The 17,497-nt window shown below is 39.1% G+C and overlaps 2 protein-coding genes across 2 annotated transcripts; one reads left to right on the forward strand and one right to left on the reverse strand.

The window, feature by feature from the left end:
* Positions 1 to 59: 59 nt before the first annotated feature.
* On the reverse strand, positions 60 to 1,439 carry pen-2 (presenilin enhancer). The gene is made up of 3 exons (XM_053765883.1): positions 1,257 to 1,439; positions 976 to 1,080; positions 60 to 903 (listed from the first exon to the last, which is right to left on the reverse strand). The coding sequence occupies exons 1-3, from the start codon at positions 1,315 to 1,317 to the stop codon at positions 764 to 766; spliced, it is 306 nt and encodes a 101-aa protein (XP_053621858.1). The 5' UTR covers positions 1,318 to 1,439; the 3' UTR covers positions 60 to 763.
* A 3,064-nt stretch (positions 1,440 to 4,503) lies between these two features.
* Positions 4,504 to 16,889, forward strand: LOC128681766 (uncharacterized). The gene is made up of 11 exons (XM_053765926.2): positions 4,504 to 4,643; positions 7,096 to 7,279; positions 7,533 to 7,675; positions 8,435 to 8,572; positions 8,966 to 9,091; positions 9,875 to 9,964; positions 10,075 to 10,205; positions 10,619 to 10,699; positions 11,191 to 11,274; positions 12,364 to 12,506; positions 13,469 to 16,889. The coding sequence occupies exons 1-11, from the start codon at positions 4,580 to 4,582 to the stop codon at positions 14,241 to 14,243; spliced, it is 1,959 nt and encodes a 652-aa protein (XP_053621901.1). The 5' UTR covers positions 4,504 to 4,579; the 3' UTR covers positions 14,244 to 16,889.
* Positions 16,890 to 17,497: the final 608 nt, after the last annotated feature.

The following is a 17,497-nucleotide window of genomic DNA, read 5'->3' on the forward strand; positions in this document are numbered from 1 at the left end:
TCCCACAAATGAGAATGTGCGGTTTCCACCGAGAGTGAGAAATAAAATAAAAAACAGTTATGCATAAATATTTTTTTAGAAAGAAACTTAACCAAAAATAATTTACAAATTACTTTTCTTAAATATTACCATTGAATAACTTACAATTAAAATTTTCCAATAATTTATTAATTCAAACTTGCATACGTAAATAAATTACACATGTCTTTTATCATATCAGATTCAATGGGTTCAACCATCATTTTATTAGAAGCTTTTATTTAGTTACACCTGTCCCAATGTTTGTTTATCTGTCTGTAATTAAATCTTGAAATTTAAATTTCACCTACTCAACTTGTCATAGAGTCGAAATTTCCCACATCGCGTCAGTAACCATGACCATGCATTATTATGATATACATGGTGCCCTATAATTGGCTCTCAATGAGGGAACTCCTCAGTTAACAGTTTACTGCACAGACAAGGGTTTTTTGTCACATGTTGAATGCAACAAGATTTCTCTGATCAACAAAAAAAAGCTTGTGGCAAAAATTATTTATATTAATATACATTTTAGTAACAGAACTTGCCATCATTTCAAGTCCATATCGTATGTTGTAGTACAATGTAATTCATGTTTGTTTATTGAAAAATTAGGACCAAATTTAAAGATATATATTGTTCAACTAAATTATAAAAAAATATATTGTTGTGTTATGTCATTTCATAAAAAAGCAGTAACTGATTTATCACTTAAACCTACAAATTATTAATACAAATGAGCCTACGCTCGTCCTAAAGGCACTATGAAGGACAGGGCATCTCCGGTGGCTCCCCACGAAACCCTATTCAGCTGGAACACCGTTATCCACGTCGCTAGGGCTATGCCCCAGATCACTGCGCCAATCCCGCTCATTACTACATCTGAAAATTTTAACATATGTTCAAGAATTTGTTACCCGATAGAGACAGTCACTTTTTTCAGAGTTCACTTACATTTCTTAATTTGTTTTTGTTCATCGTAAGGAGGCTTCACAAACGCCTCTTTGAAGAACCACACTGTATTCACAGCCCACACAAAAGGTAAGAAAATGCAACCCACTGAAAAAAATGGAAGTGTTATTGAATCAAACACAGAATGAAGTTATGAGGGCGACATTGGTATAATATCGAATATTAGTCATAGAAAACAGAAAAGGGGAACCGAACAGAAAATATAATGAAAAAGTTTGGCTAAACGGCAGAGCCATGGAATTAAAAGTGAATAATTCTTTTACCTTTGAAATACCACCTGCATAAGTGTAGCTTTTTGTCATTTGGTAATCTTGATAAATCCATTTTTGGTATGCTTAGTAGTGCAATATTATATCATAGAATAAATTTACTTCATTTAGTTATATTTACAAAATGTTATATGTTATAGAATAAATGTCTGTATCTGTCACTAGTGTCACTACGCTACACTATTTTTTTTTTAATTTCGTGGTTCCATCGTTCGCCAAAATGATGATTTTGCCAACGTCAAGGTTGAAATTGACACGGAATATAATATGTTATAATGATATCATAAACACGGATCAGTGTGTAACCTAAAATATAAAAGTATATAAATATATTATACATACATACGAATAAAGTAAATAAAAATTATAAGTAGATATTATTATTTAATTTTGCCAATATAATTATAAATGGAGAGAAAACTAATGTTAATAGAAATTGCATATTAACAGGTCTTGGGACATAAGGGGGAAGCAAGTCGTATAGAGATGGAGAAAATTTTGAGCATTCAAAAAAAATATGTGATCAGGTGTACCCTCGTCTAGGCCGCATTCACATAGCGAGTTGTCTTTAATTTTTATTGTAGCTAGGAATAATGGGGATGCATGACCTGTGCGGAGTCTAATAATGTGGTGTGTTTGTGGATGGAGCGGTATTTATTGAACCAGGGTTTGAGAGGAATGTCAGGTTGAATCTTTGAATAATATTTCGCTTTATGTGCATTATTTAACCAGAAGGAACTCCTATGCATGAATAGTGTTGTTTGAGCTGTTTATTTAAGATCTCAAGGAAGGCAGATATTATATTTTTCTGAACCCAAATGGATTGCCTGTTTTGCAAGGCTGTCTACTGCTTCGTTTCCCAAAATACCAGAGTGACCTGGGATCCAGGCCAGCGCAACTTCAATGCCATTGTGGCGAGATCTACCACGCCACATGCACAACGGCGCAGATGTAAAAAGCCGACCAAACGCAACTAATAACAAGCCACACAAGTGATCCAGGACACTACGGACAGATGGCACAACGGTCGACTCACTATGGACAGCTAACAAGCCTAGACCCCGCAGACAGTGCGTTTTCGATTGGAAGCATAAATACAACCTCCGACATGACACCGTCGGAGCCGTGCGGTTCCCCAGGCGCAACACCTAGCCTGGCGGGAAGATCTTCCCTTTGTGGCGGTCGAGCATAATCACCTAGCTCCCGCTACAGTGGTGACCCCGACGTGATTGAAATTGCTGCTTCAATCACGTCGGGTGTGATGATGGCGAAGGCTGCTTTCAATCACGTCGGGTGTGATGATGACGAAGGCTGCTTTCAATCACGTCGAGGTCACCAGTGTAGAATCCACGGACGAGTTGATGAAATGAAACTCGTGGAGTTCCAACAGTTCTATTTAATATTCTTTCACAATAGTAATATGAACACCTCTCACACTATCCAATACAATTATTAGGAAGTAAGGATGTAAAATAGCGCATGCATCAGGGATAGCGTCGACGACAAAGCAGGCAACATGCGGACGGTGCAGCAGACATCATCGGTGTGTCACGAGACGGTGAAAGCGGCCGTCTGCGCGGAAGTGGACAAATTTCGACCTCTTGCGCGCATGCTGTGCTAGGTCCGCTACATATCACGACACGACTGCAGATCTGCGGCACGACTCGTCGTACTGCGAGGTAAATGAAATTATTATAAATAGCAAGTATATATGTTGATATATAAATAAAGTATTTATATGTATAGATATTATATGTGGGCACGCCACACCATCAAGATGGCATTTGTATAAAATTTCTCGTGTCCTAAGAGAAATAGGAAAGTTGTCCTTGGCATGAAAACGGAGTTTTATTATATCACGAAGACTGCTTTTGCAGTCTGAAAGAATCAGTGACTTGTTGAGTTTGTGAGATTGCACAAAGGATGCTGCTTCTAATAAGGTAATAGATTCGCCAGAAAATACTGTACATTGTGGAGGACATTTAAAATTTAGGATAATTTTGAATTTGGGGATCCAAATAGCTATACCTATTACCCTATTGAATTCCCTGTTCGCGTCTAGTGATCCTTTATCTATATTAAGTAAGACATACGGATGAAAAATTATGGCCTCATACATAATATGAAAAAGTGGGTTACCCACAGACTGTTTAACTGGACAGAGGAGGTCTTTATATTTTAATAGGCTTTTAACAAGGGGAGGAAGAGGTTTGTTTGTCCAATAAGAGGAAGTTGGTAGGAATTGGAGAATTGAGTATAGAATTTTAATAAGAGGATGAGATGAGTATTGAATAGCTCTATAGAAAAAACGATCATCTAAGAGTTGTCTCCGGAGATGAAGTGGGGACTCCAGACACTCAACCTGAAGGGCTAAGGCTGGGGCCGATTTCATTGAGCCAGTGATTTTACGCAGATATTTTGCCTGCAGTCTGTCCAACCTTGTATCTTGCTACATGGTTCTAATAGGAAAGATCCATAGTCAAAGTGACTAAGGACTATAGCCCTGTAGAGAAGAAGTTGGCTATAGGGGTGAGATCCCCAACTAACACCTGAAACTGCTCGAAGAGTGTTAATTCCCTTTTCAGCTTTTTTAACTACATAATCTAAGTGATGAACCCCAGACATTTTGGAGTCGAGATAAACACCTAAAAACAGCTAAGTTAAGGGGATTCCCCCCTTTTTCTTTTGCGACTGGAAATAACAACAGAGCATTTACTGGTAGATAAAGACAAACCATGACTATCCAACCAGTCATTTAAATAAAATAGGGCAGAGTTTAAACGATTATTTAGATCCTGAAAGTTGGATCCGCGAGAGAATATGGTTATATCATCTGCATATTGTAAGATTTTGAAAAAACCGGTTACTGTAAGATTTAGGTCATAAGTGTAAATATTGATTCGTTCATCGTGCCAGTACACGAAATATGCGAATAAGAAAATGGAATGCAGTCTAAGTTTGGATTATAAGGTGGGGCTAATTTGTCTACAAATCCGTCTAGCCGCTACAATATCATTTGAATTGTCATACAACCATTCATTCTATACCTACTCTAAGCATACATCGGACACTGACATATAGATAAACTGTTGCATTGCCTATTATCCTGTCCTCCCCTTCTACCTGCGGGTAGGCTGTGCCTATTGCCTTACGTTATTGTCTTGCCTACTAACTATGAAATGAATGAAGAGGACATTATTATTTACCTAACTTTATATTAAGCTGGTAACCCTGATTGAAAAGAAAATATTAAATAGCAAATATGGCGTCGTCCGTATCTTGTCAATAGGCTATTGTTGATAAAAAAGTAAATAAAAATGTTTTCGTGTGTTTTAAACGTATTTTTGAGTACAATTACCTTTTTAATCATATCACATACATGTAAGTACTACTAATTTGTCTTGATATTCATTAAAACTTGATAAAAACAGTGGTTGTTATTTGACATGCATACGCAAACTTTGTTAGTTTTATTAATTTTTAGGGCCTTGGTTGGTCTTAGAGCCCATAAAATCTGATAATTTATATAGACACGGCTTAATTACATTAATGATTTGAATTCTTTTGCAAACTTGTGTAGTCTTGGTATGAGAACTTGATTTCAAACATCCAAAATGTTAGGGAGATTCCTGCCTAACGGATTTTAACTCCATAGAATATCCTTTCACTTTTGTGCTACTCTTCTTGTAATATTTATATAGAAAACTATATATGTAAAATCTCATTCAGTGGAAGAGAAACCAGAACTGCAAACAGTAAGGATACACTCAAATTATTACAAGTGTAAATTAACTAAAAACTGTTTTCAACATCAAAACTTGATTTTTAATATTTTTTAACTTGAAAAAATCATATTGCAGATTTTATTTATATTTACCTATTTTAACAATACATTATTATGTGTTTGAGAGACTGGTAGAACATGTGGGCAAGGTACTTTTGTGATGCCCTTCAGAGTTTTACAAATGATATTAGGTTACCTTGTAATTTCAAGAGCATCAAAGTACCTGGAATACTTACTGACGTGATATGTACAAGCTATGATACTTACAAATAAATAAACTGGAAGTATGTAATACAGAATCATAAATAATACATGTTTATTGTATGGATTTTTGGCTGGTTGCATTGCATTGCAAAGTGGTATAGCTGTGCTTATGTGATGCATCAGCATTCGGTTTACACCAGCCTTTTTCATAATTTCCATGCGAGCAAACTCCAAAACTGCTTCATCACAAAATTTTCAAAATCCTCTTAATGTGCCCTGGTCGCAATGTCCCTTTTTTGCGAAAGGGGCACTTTGCGAGGAAGCAGCCAAAACAGCAGCTATTAAGCAATTGTTTTATGACATCACATATTTATCTCGAGTAAAGATTAGTCTAACAATTTAATGAGTAATGCATAATGATCAAAGGAAGACACTGAATAGTTGTGTCATGAGACTGTAAACAGGTGGATCTGATTATGTTTGTGTGTGCTTGTTTTCTTAATGGTGAAGTGGCCGACATGCCACTATCTGGATGTCCTGGGTTTATGGCCATTTGTTTTTGTGTGGTTTTAGCATGGTCAAGTTTAAATAAACAAAAATATTTGCCTACAAACACTTTTACTTTTGGATGACACATGGTTTCATTTTTATTTCATTTGGAAAACCAATGTGGAATGAGATTGGGGAGGTTTTTGCCCAGCAGTGGGACATTACTACAGATAGAATCATAAAATAATTGTATTTGTTTAGTAAAGTCGGCAGTAGACTTCATTTTCAACAACCTGCTGCCTGCCTGACGTCAATTTCTAATGCAATCAGCTGTTGTGTTTATGTTGTATGCAGTGTGTCGTACAGTCAACAGCACTTCAACCTACTCAAATTCATTGCAAACTCGCTGCTATTTAAGTTTCATAGAACTTCATGCAGGGTAGCTTGATGTGCTGTTGACTATACGACGCATCTAAGAGACACAGGCTATGTGTCTCACCGCGAACATTCACGGAAGGATATGGAGTGATCCTATTCTAGGGCGGCACCACACGGCACCATAATATTATGCAATTAGCGAGTGAGATTAGTAGGAAGTGGGATGAATCATGCGCATTATCTGTAAGAATCATTTTAATCCTTACGCGCTTTGAACGTCAAGTCATCAAATCAAGGTCGTCAATGTAAGGTTTGTTTATCACACGCAACATTACCCAATAACTTCAGAAATTAAAATGTTGAATGAGTAGCAGAATTTAGAAATTAAAATGTCGAATTAATGGCAGAATTTATCCCATGAAGTCTCACTTTTCTTACTCTTCGATTTTATACATGAAGTCTCTTTTCTACCCTATTTTCAGTGTATCAAACAAATTGCCTAGAATAGGACCACTCGAAGTCCTCTCGTGGATGTCTTATGATACGACTAAGAGACACATAGCTTTGGCAGGTGATAGGCAACAATAGCATTCTCAAAGAGGATCATGTAGGAGACAGGTACCAAAATGAAAATTGCAAGTTTTGTTCTATTGCTGACGCGGCGCACATGTTAAGCAGAGTGTGGGTGGGGCTTATTTAATTATCCGTTCGACTACAGACTATATATAACTTGCAGTACTTTGAGTAGGCTGCTACTTATCGATAGGTGAATTTCGGAAATTTCTTTCACTAGAGAAGGGGGAGTAAATCTAGGAGAGTAATTAATCTGATAATAGTACTACACCGTACTGTGCGTGGCCCGTCACGCACTTGGCCGGTTAATGCTGTTGAAGAATTTCTATGAACCATCGTCTGAATCACTTGTTCCATCCTTGCTGTGCTTCGTTGATCAATCAACATAACTGAATTTCTCTCCAGGCATCTGCGAACTCCCAACACCTGCGTCCCTCTACCTGTACAGTCCTGGTGAGGTGGAGTACACGGAGGTGATCGTGCGGAGACTCCACGACAACCTCACGCTGCTGTGTGAACTCCGAGGAGACATCTCGAAGCGGGACTATGTGTGGAATTTCGTGCCAGACAACGGGACTGACGGAGGGAGGTACGGTAATTTTTATCGAGAACTCTCGTGTGTGTTGCATGCGTTCATAAGCTGCGGTGACTACTTGCCATCATGGAGGCCTGTTTGCCAATGGTGTACGTATAACTAAGGACTGTGTGAAGGAGAAAAAGTAAGAAAGCTTAGGCTCCGATGGTCTATTGCTGAGGAAGGCCAGAAGAGAGAGAGGAAGCTACCTTTGTCACATATCCCTTGCTCCTCACTGCCTCTTTTTCACTTTAATATTTTGTTCCAGCCCGCAGCCCCTACTACCAGTGCCGGAGCTGCCTCACCGCAGCAAGCTGGTGAAGCTGAACCTGACGGCGGCCGACAGCGGCCGCTACATGTGCTCCGCGCCGCCCTTCAGCCAGAGCAAGTACATACTGGTCCAGACCGCCGGTGAGTACCGGTTCAAACCGGTTTGGTCAGAGCCCACAGCAATAATAGTGACAATCATATTAGGGTGTACCCTTTTTTCGTTGTTTTGAAGTTTTAAATGATATTTGGTTTATGGATTTTTATTTCAACTAGTTGTGAATTGTGATATAGAAATACGCTGCAAAACATTTTGTAATCTAACTCTTTATATTTAGTAAAATTCAAAATCTTTTGAACAATATTGTTCGCTTGGTATATTTTTCCTTTTGACATTAATGATAACCCTGTTTTATTGGGATTTGTATGTTATAAGTTGATTATGTAATATCAAGCATAAGGATGTTTTCTATGTATTGTTTTTATTTTTTATTAAAGGAAGACCAACAGCTGTTAAAATAACAATAGGTAAACACATAAAAATCAAAAAAGTCAATAACAGGTCGTCATGAAATAAAATGAAAGTACTAAAAGTGACTAATAAGTTGAACCTTTTTTTAACATACCACTGTGAAAAACAACAAGTGGTAGGATAAACTGAAAATGAGTAAAGAAAGAATATAAATATTTTTTCGTTTTTTAATAATAATGAGATGAAAAAAGTTCTGGAATCGAGCGGGTATCGAACCCGGGCCCCAGTCTATCCGGGACAGTGCTCTCGACCATTAAGCTATCGAGACCATGCCAGTTCGGCCGAATTAGTTAATCTCTTTCGTCTTACGCCGACGTAGCATGTGTCACATGTATGACAAATCCATTGAAATATAAACATGTCGTTGTCAGCGTCGAAGCAATGCGCGCGCGGCGCGTTCTCGTGCGGACAGCGGTGCGTGCTGCCCGCGTACGTGTGCGACGGCCGCGCCGACTGCGTGCGCGCGGAGGACGAGGCGGCGGCGCTGTGTCGCGCGCCGCCCTGCGCCGGTCAGTCACTGTGTTTACAAACTTGTCAATATTTCAAAAACGACTCAACCGATTTTTATGCCACACGAACTTAAAAATTCTATTGACATATACTACATACATACAAAAAATGTATTTTTGCCCCAAGTTGACTTGTAGACTTCGCTCGCTCGGTCAACTAACATAGGTGTCAGTGACTTCGCCCGCGTTATTTTGAGGTTGGGATCCTAGACAATATTTTATCAAGTCTAGTAGGGAAGCAATCTTAATCCATTGAATAGTGTTTCCACTAAAGCTACACGAATTTATGAGAGGAGAGACGTCGGAAAATGTACTTCATGTTTATTATGATGCTTCAAGCAAATCGAAATATACCTATGTCTTTTGCAAATGAATGATCTTCGTCCACACCAGGCCCGGACAAGCTGAACTGCTCGAGCGGGCGCTGCGTTCCCGCGGCCGCGTGCTGCGCGCCGCGCGCCGCGCTGTGCACGCAGCCGCGCTGCTGCGACGAGCACCCGCGCTACTCGCGCGCGCACGGTGAGCACTACACACTACACACTACACACGTCACTGTGCACGCAGCCGCGCTGCTGCGACGAGCACCCGCGCTACTCGCGCGCGCACGGTGAGCACTACACACTACACACTACACACGTCACTGTGCACGCAGCCGCGCTGCTGCGACGAGCACCCGCGCTACTCGCGCGCGCACGGTGAGCACTACACACTACACACTACACACGTCACTGTGCACGCAGCCGCGCTGCTGCGACGAGCACCCGCGCTACTCGCGCGCGCACGGTGAGCACTACACACTACACACTACACACGTCACTGTGCACGCAGCCGCGCTGCTGCGACGAGCACCCGCGCTACTCGCGCGCGCACGGTGAGCACTACACACTACACACTACACACGTCACTGTGCACGCAGCCGCGCTGCTGCGACGAGCACCCGCGCTACTCGCGCGCGCACGGTGAGCACTACACACTACACACTACACACGTCACTGTGCACGCAGCCGCGCTGCTGCGACGAGCACCCGCGCTACTCGCGCGCGCACGGTGAGCACTACACACTACACACTACACACGTCACTGTGCACGCAGCCGCGCTGCTGCGACGAGCACCCGCGCTACTCGCGCGCGCACGGTGAGCACTACACACTACACACTACACACTACACACTACACACTACACACGTCACTGTGCACGCAGCTGCTGTATCATTTATTCCTATACATTTACTCATTTATTTATTATTTACGTATGATTACATTTGTTTTATTCATTTATATATCAAGCTGACGTTGTTGCAGCAACGTTCGACGACTTCCCCCTCCCCCCGGAGGACAGACACGCGCCCGACGACTACGGCTTCATACAATCCACCATTTATACCGTCACCGGTGAGTTGGACAGTGAATACGTTTCGCTGCATTATTTTTATTTATTTTATTAATGTATTTAAATGTTTCACGTTGTTTTATAAAATAAAATGGATTGATTGCCCAAACAGCGTGCGCGCTGATCTTCATGATAGCGGTGGTGCTGCTGGTGTCGGCGATCTGCAAGATGCACATGAAGCGCGCGGCGCTGCGCAGCTACGCGGCGGCCGAGCGCGCGCGCCGCCACGCCGAGTGTGGACAGGTGCGTACTGGCGCATATGTTACAAGTTTTTTTTAATACATTTATTTTACTGTGAAACATGAAGCAGTTGAATGCTGAGTGTGATGTTTCACATATAGATGATTTATACGAATACGATATTTTATACGAAAATTTATGGATCAGTTTGCCCCCTCACGAAAAGTTGTTCAGTGTCGTGAATGTATATTGCATAAAAATTCACCCTGGGAAGTTTGTTTTTTTTTGTATACTTTTTGATCGTGTACTTCGTTCTACTATTAGAAAAATAAAATGTAAGAAACAATAATGGTAAGCCGATGCCGGCACGGGTCGCCGGTTACTATACAAAACTTAGCGAGAAAAATGGTCCAACTTTCGGATAACCGACTTGCTTGTTAGACTACAAATAACATATAAATATGATGCGCCGGCAGCCGCACCGCTTCCCGCCGTGCTACGAGGCGGCGCGGCTGCTGGAGCCCGCCGCGCGCTCTCCCTCCAGGGGCCCCTTGCAGGTCAGCAACTCTCACACACACACACACACACACACACATCCTCACTAACTTTGTTATCACCATTTCATACGAATGATTGCATATTCCATTCTATTCTGTAACTAAAGCTGTAAAAATATTTGTGAGAAACACATCGCTATTATTCCTCGAGGCGCCCAATTCCAACATCTCAAAATGATAACATATTCTTATGTTTCTCATCATCATTTTGACTGAAACTAGACTGAAACTAGAGACTATTTAAAACCATGAAAAACTTGTCTCATATATTTTTCTAGCCTTAATGTAATCAAACATAAGATATCCTTATGTTTCTCATAAGAATATCTTATGTTTCTCATCATCATTTTTGACTAGATTATGAAACTTCTTTAAATTATGAAAATATTTTTTTCTCATAATTATATCTTCTAGCCTTGTTATTCCTAACTTAAAATGATGACGAGAAACATGTGAAACATAGTATATATTCCTGTTACGACGTGTTGTAGTGCGCGGTGGAGGCGCCCAACTCTCCGGACGCGGGGTTCGGGCTCGGGAGACTCTCCGAGATATTCTCCTCGCGGTACCGACAGGTTGGTGCTTAGTTAAAATATATTTGAACAAATCACACAGATTGAGCTAGCCCCAAAGTAAGTTCGAGACTTGTGTTATGGGATACTAACTCAACGATACAATATTTTATAACAAATACATATATAGATAAACATCCAAGACCCGGGCCAAGGCGCTTGCATCTCGGTTCAGACGCAAGCGCTTCACCACTGCGCCACCGAGGTCGTTATTTATTTATTGAATTAAATAATAGATAGGCAGCTTCTGCAGCTGACGCGTCTATGTCAGGCAGCGCTGAAAATTTCATAGTCACTTTATAATTTTTAATTTAAATTTCACTGATATTAATTCACTGACAATTTTAATTCAGTTTTTATACAATGCTAGCTTTTGCCCACGACTTCGTACGTGAGTAAAAATCGGTTTTCCGTGGGTATTTCAGGAATACCCTTCTTAGTGCTCCCCTACATTGTCCTAGGAAGCTACACACTAAATTTCAGCTTCCTACGCCCAGTAGTTTCGGCTGTACGTTGTCTGTCAGTCAGTCAGTCAGTCACTCAGTAACGCAAGAGTTTTATATATATATAGATTGACCCTTGTATCCAATAGGACAGTCTATTTAAGGTGTGCATCCATTGGAGTCCTTGGGAGAAAGTAAATTATAATCCAGCGAAAATTACATTGAACATTGCCTTTATGGAGAGATTACTTATTGACAGAAGTTGTTGCGATGGTTGAATATTTTTAATGGATTTTAAACAACAGCAAACTTTGAATTAACTTAAAATCCAGCTGCATTGTTTCAGATTTTTATTACAGATTATGCATATTTTAGATTTGGCTCTTATTTTATGACCGGCGCTTGCCTGACGTCTGCTCTCTTTAATAATCTGGTTGTTGCCTATCAGCTGCCAAGGCTATATGAATATCACACATGCTTTATAAAATAGAAAGCTTATGTATTTTCGATAAACATATAACTATTACTACTCTCTAATGATAACATTGTATGTTGAAAACGTAAGGAGGTGAAAAAATCAGGTTCAATTCCCGCTCGACTCCAGATTTTTTTTCATCTCTTTATTTAAATGAGCCATTTTGGCGAACAGGTCCCGAGCGAGTGCCTGGAAGTGGAGATGCAAGCAGTCCGGCCCCCCTCGCTGTCCAGCTCCCCGGCGAGACAGGCGTACATCGACTCTGAGTTCTACTTCACCAGTCCCGAGGGATCCCAGTGTGGGAGGGAGCTCAATAGGTAAATATCCACCTCTTTTCAGTGTTTGGTTACTTCCTCAGCTGCCGTAAGCCGCTCATATCGCACGGTCTTCGAGCTGTCTAAAGGTGTAATATAACAAATGTGTGATGTTTGCAATTCCGTTGCATTCGTGGCTATGACACCTTTAAACCCGTACACGTAAATTAAATTTTGTAGATTCGTTTGTTATTTTACGACTGCCTGCGGCAACTCTCTTTGAGAATACTCTTGTTGGCTATAAGCTGTCAAGGCTGTTAATATCCCATAGTCGTCCGTCACTTACGACATTCACGGGAGCTTATAGAATAGTCTTATTCTGGTCTTATTCTAGTCAATAACCACACTTGGTTAACCTTGCCTTAACTCACATATTTCTCACTGGTTTCTCGTTAATAATTTTGTCTCGTTAATATTGGGAAAAATCACACAGATTGATATAGCCCCAAAGTTCGAGACTTGGAGATACTAACTCAACGATACTATATTTTATAACAAATACATATTTAGATAAACATGCAATCTAAACACCCGGGCCAATCAGAAAAAGATCATTTTCCATCGTGACCCGACCGGGGTTCGAACCCGGGACCTCTCGGTTCAGTGGCAAGAACTTTACCATTGCGCCACCGAGGTCGTCAAATATATAATATGTTAAAATATAATCATTTTCAATGTAGCGTCATCTACCACGCCACAAAATAAACACCAATAACGCAAAGTTGACACAGCTTAAAATAGCCATAATAAAGCTTAAAATAGTTCGAAATAATATGGAGAGATGGCGCTAATAGTTGAATTGATGAGACTAGATCGCGGTGTTGATATTCGGAAGGTTGGATGCATGTATTTTACAACTTTTGGAGCCGCTGTATGAAAGCCGTTATTTTGTGGTGGTTCCCCAGGTAATAATAAATAAATAAAATCTCACACCCAAAATGCAACTTTCAAAATGTTGTTTGCAGCATGGCAACACCAGTGGAATTCTTCAGACGGCGCGCCCTCCGCCGGAACACACTCGAGCGGGTGATGGACCGAATCGGTGAGCGCCAGAGACCATTTACCTTACAATTAGGGAGATTCCAGCTCAGCATCCCGAAGTTCGGACGGAGATCTTCGAACGACCGACGGCCTGACACACCCAACGTTGCTGAGATCGACATAGACGATCTAGACTTCGTCAGGCTGAATTCGAACGATACTTATACTTTAAATGGTAGGACTATACGACTTTTAGGCGCCAATTTCGAGAATTATCCCGTTCTCCCGGATGGCTCCGTCAGGCCGCCCCCGTACACGGAGGCTATGAGGTATAAACTGTATGGACCACCGCCGGAGTATTTAAGTAGAGACGGTTTGAACGGCCAAAACAACAATGTGGACGAAGAAGCGAGAAACAACGTCGAAATGCCGCCGAATTATGACGAGTTAGGCGAGAACAATGTGGCTGGTACCAGCGGTATTAATAACGTACCTAGTATCGTACCTAGTATGAGTACGGATACCTTAAGCGATTACGTCATGGGCACAAATGTTCCTATAACAGTCACAAGTCCACATACCAGTTCTGGTAATAACAACGAAGCTGTTACTTCGGTTAATAATAATAATGGGAATACCTGTTCCGATACGCCGGTACCCAGTACGAGTAACAATAACGTAGTGGAGTCAATCAAGGCGGTCATAGACAACCTCCCAGCTATAGACAGCGACGTGAACGCGAACGAAGCCGAAGCTTAAAGCATGTCATTTCGATATTTGACATTGTCAAATTGTGACAGATAGTGAGAAACGTTGACAATGTTTAATGACATTTTCGACTTTGAACGATTTATTATGTTCAGGGTGTATCAAAATATCGATATACACACGCAGTGATAAGATTATAAGACGGTACCTTGGGTAAATCCTTTATACGAAGTTTCAAGTTGATTTTAACCTTTTTTAAAAGGGCCCCCTCGTTAGGTTTTTGCTTTGCGGTAGTAAGCCGAAGTAAGCTACCGAATCTTTACACTTAATATATATGTATATAGGTATATTTTCTTGCACACAAGTTCTATACATACATAGGTACAGTCAACAGCGCATCAAGTGCATTATCAACCCTACGGCGCGGTAACAGCGGCGAGTTTGCATTGAATATGTGTAGGTTGATATGCTGTTAACTGTACTTAGGTTTTAAGATAAAAAAATAATTAGGGCTTGGTAAAATAGCTTTATTTCACTCGGACATTTTAACGCAGTTGCGTCCATGAAGTGGCCATTTAAATACATTTAATGAATTAGCCCGTGGAAGAAATAATTTATAAAAAAAACTTTTTTTTTATTATTTTCATTTGTCAACCTGTCACAATCTGACGTTGTCACCTGTCAAACTTTAGTCTAGTGCCTTAGTGTTAGTTGTTTAGTTACCACACTATGTATAGATAGGAGGGTCAATATAGTGCTCAGACAAACTGCTGGCTGATAACCAAACATATCCTGGCAGTAACAAGATTCTCATCTCATAAGTTTGTCATCTCCATAATTATATTTATTTTTCTATGTATTTCCTTAATTGCTCAAATTTTAGTACATCATAACATAAGATATTCCACTTAATATTTTTTTTATACCATAGAAGTAGTGTTATATTTTCTTTTTACATAATTTATTTTCAATTTTTTTTTATTTCTATATTTATTTAATTGGCAATGGCAAATACCTTGATTCCGGCGACCACGTCATTACGAACACATTCGAAAAAATGCTAACAGTTTGTCTAAATACTATACGCCTCTCACTGTAACACTACAACGACGCCCGTACACAGCACGCAGCATATTAAAAACACGAAAACAACGTTGGTAGTAAACACTCAACAGACTTAAGAAAGAGATATCGCGATTGGATTTGCCACTAGAGGTGCTGAAGACCGAACAGAAGAACAAACACGTAGTACGTTAACGTCCACATGCTGTCTCTTTTTCACATATCGTGTACGCATCGTGTAGAAAAATTAGGACGTGTGGCAACGACGTGCTACGTGTTTTATGATTCATCGTAGCTGAATAAAATCGGACACCAGTGTTAGCTTGCACACACGATGACAAGAATAAAAGATAACCTTACTTATCCAGTGTTGCCGTTTACAAAATATTACAATACATTTAAAAAGCGGCAGTAACCTTTGGCTGGCTTTTATCTATTCTCTGAGACTGTTGGGTTTACTTTCCATCGATTATTATAATAACTAAAAATACATTTTGACACTTCGTTTTGTCAACGTCAAAGTAGCTTTGACACTTTGTTATATCAATGTCAATGTGACATATAACACGTATTAGCGGGCGAAAAAGTTGCCATAAAACCATAGTGATACTCATTTGTATATATTTATTTTTTATGTTTAATTTAGTTTATTGATAGTTGATTTTAAGTGATATTCGTTTTAAGAATCATGTTTACTTAAATCATGTTATTAGTTTGATAGTAGTGATGTCACGTGTCGCCAGTACTTCGATGGAATAATACTATGAAATGAATACGTTTCGGAATGTAGAGCATATAATATTTGGACAACCCCTTTGGCAAAGTGTATGAAGAGATATCAAGTGTGTAAGTGTCGATTTGTTTAATAAATTATGCTCCCCTGTTCCTCTACGGTTTTTGGTAAAACATAAAGAATGTTTCAGCTGTAATATTAGTTATATAAATTTACCATGCACTTCATATAAACATTTGAAAACAATGCTAGTAGTAACGGTATTTTTCAAAAGTAAGTCCGCTTTGCCAAGGGGGCAATGTGTTGTGTCATATTGTCCCACCGCGCCTCTCAACTTGCCTAAGTTTTAATGTATAAAAAAGTCACGGCCTATATTCAAGATCATATTAAATTAAGTCAGTTTTCAAAACTGTATGTTTGCGTCACACACACATATCTCGTGAACCCTAGCACAATAATTCGTGGTTGTTGTATAATTATATGACATGTTATATAATAATTATAAATCGAAAGTTGCAGATTTTGTAATGTTAATAGAATTGTTTAAACAAAATCAGGTAAATGTTTTGTTTTAGCAGTAATTATATTTACATATACAACAAAAATACTGTGGCCATACCTAGCCGCACGCTAGCACCTTCAGAGTTTTATCAATTTATTTTATTTCTTTGCAAAAAATAAAAATGGATTCTATAATAATATCTAAAAAACTCTTTTATCTAGTACAACATAATTTGAATAAATTAATGAGTGATTTATATACTTTCACGTATAGAAAAATAATTTAGCAGTTGTCCCCACACTGGCCTGTTCAAGCCTGTGGCAGCCAAAAACTATTAACATTGTTGATAAATCCAATAGTAATAATAATTTGTTAAGATAATTTTTTATGTTTTAGAAATTTATAAAAATATGATGGTGTATGTAGCCGCTTCAACAAAATTCTATTTTAATATTTTTAATTAATTGTTTATGAAACATATCAACTAAAACAGTAGTAGTATAATAGTTTCCGATATGAAATCATGACGGACAAACAAAAATAGATAAAATCTGTAACTTTTACCATTTAGCTGTTTCCTAATGTACATTTTAGAGCACAAGAAACCAAGTCGTTTACTACACAAATAATTTCAGAGAATATAATAGTTAATACTTCATTATGTCCCATATCATAAAGATTAGTAGCTTAATTTTACGTAAAATCTAATTTTAAATGCGAATATTAGCTCAATTATACATTATTTTATATGATATCAAATTGGTATTTACATTGTGGCAGCCATTTGCTTTCTTAACTTTGTCACCTCTATTCATTGCTTTCGATTAGTATTTTTATTATTATTATTTTAAGTATTACTTGTTTTTACACGAGTTTCTTACACTGTAGGTGCCTATGTTGAAGTTGAAATAATTTATCAAGATTCATCATCTTATTTTACTTTATATTTGATCTTTCTATATTATATGAATATATTTACTGTACTTATGAATATAATCAAAACTTCTG

Source organism: Plodia interpunctella, chromosome 28 (genome assembly GCF_027563975.2).
Source record: "Plodia interpunctella isolate USDA-ARS_2022_Savannah chromosome 28, ilPloInte3.2, whole genome shotgun sequence".
Lineage (NCBI taxonomy): Eukaryota > Metazoa > Arthropoda > Insecta > Lepidoptera > Pyralidae > Plodia > Plodia interpunctella.

Bases quoted from the DNA above. Each gene is read 5' to 3' on its own strand.
- LOC128681766 (XM_053765926.2), top strand. From the start codon at position 4,580: ATGTTTTCGTGTGTTTTAAACGTATTTTTGAGTACAATTACCTTTTTA. The intron at 4,644-7,095 runs GTAAGTACTACT...ATTTCTCTCCAG, and splicing joins TTTAATCATATCACATACAT to GCATCTGCGAACTCCCAACA. The intron at 9,965-10,074 runs GTGAGTTGGACA...TTGCCCAAACAG, and splicing joins CACCATTTATACCGTCACCG to CGTGCGCGCTGATCTTCATG.
- pen-2 (XM_053765883.1), bottom strand. From the start codon at position 1,317: ATGGATTTATCAAGATTACCAAATGACAAAAAGCTACACTTATGCAGG. The intron at 1,081-1,256 runs GTAAAAGAATTA...CATTTTTTTCAG, and splicing joins ATGCAGGTGGTATTTCAAAG to TGGGTTGCATTTTCTTACCT. The intron at 904-975 runs GTAAGTGAACTC...TAAAATTTTCAG, and splicing joins ACAAAAACAAATTAAGAAAT to ATGTAGTAATGAGCGGGATT.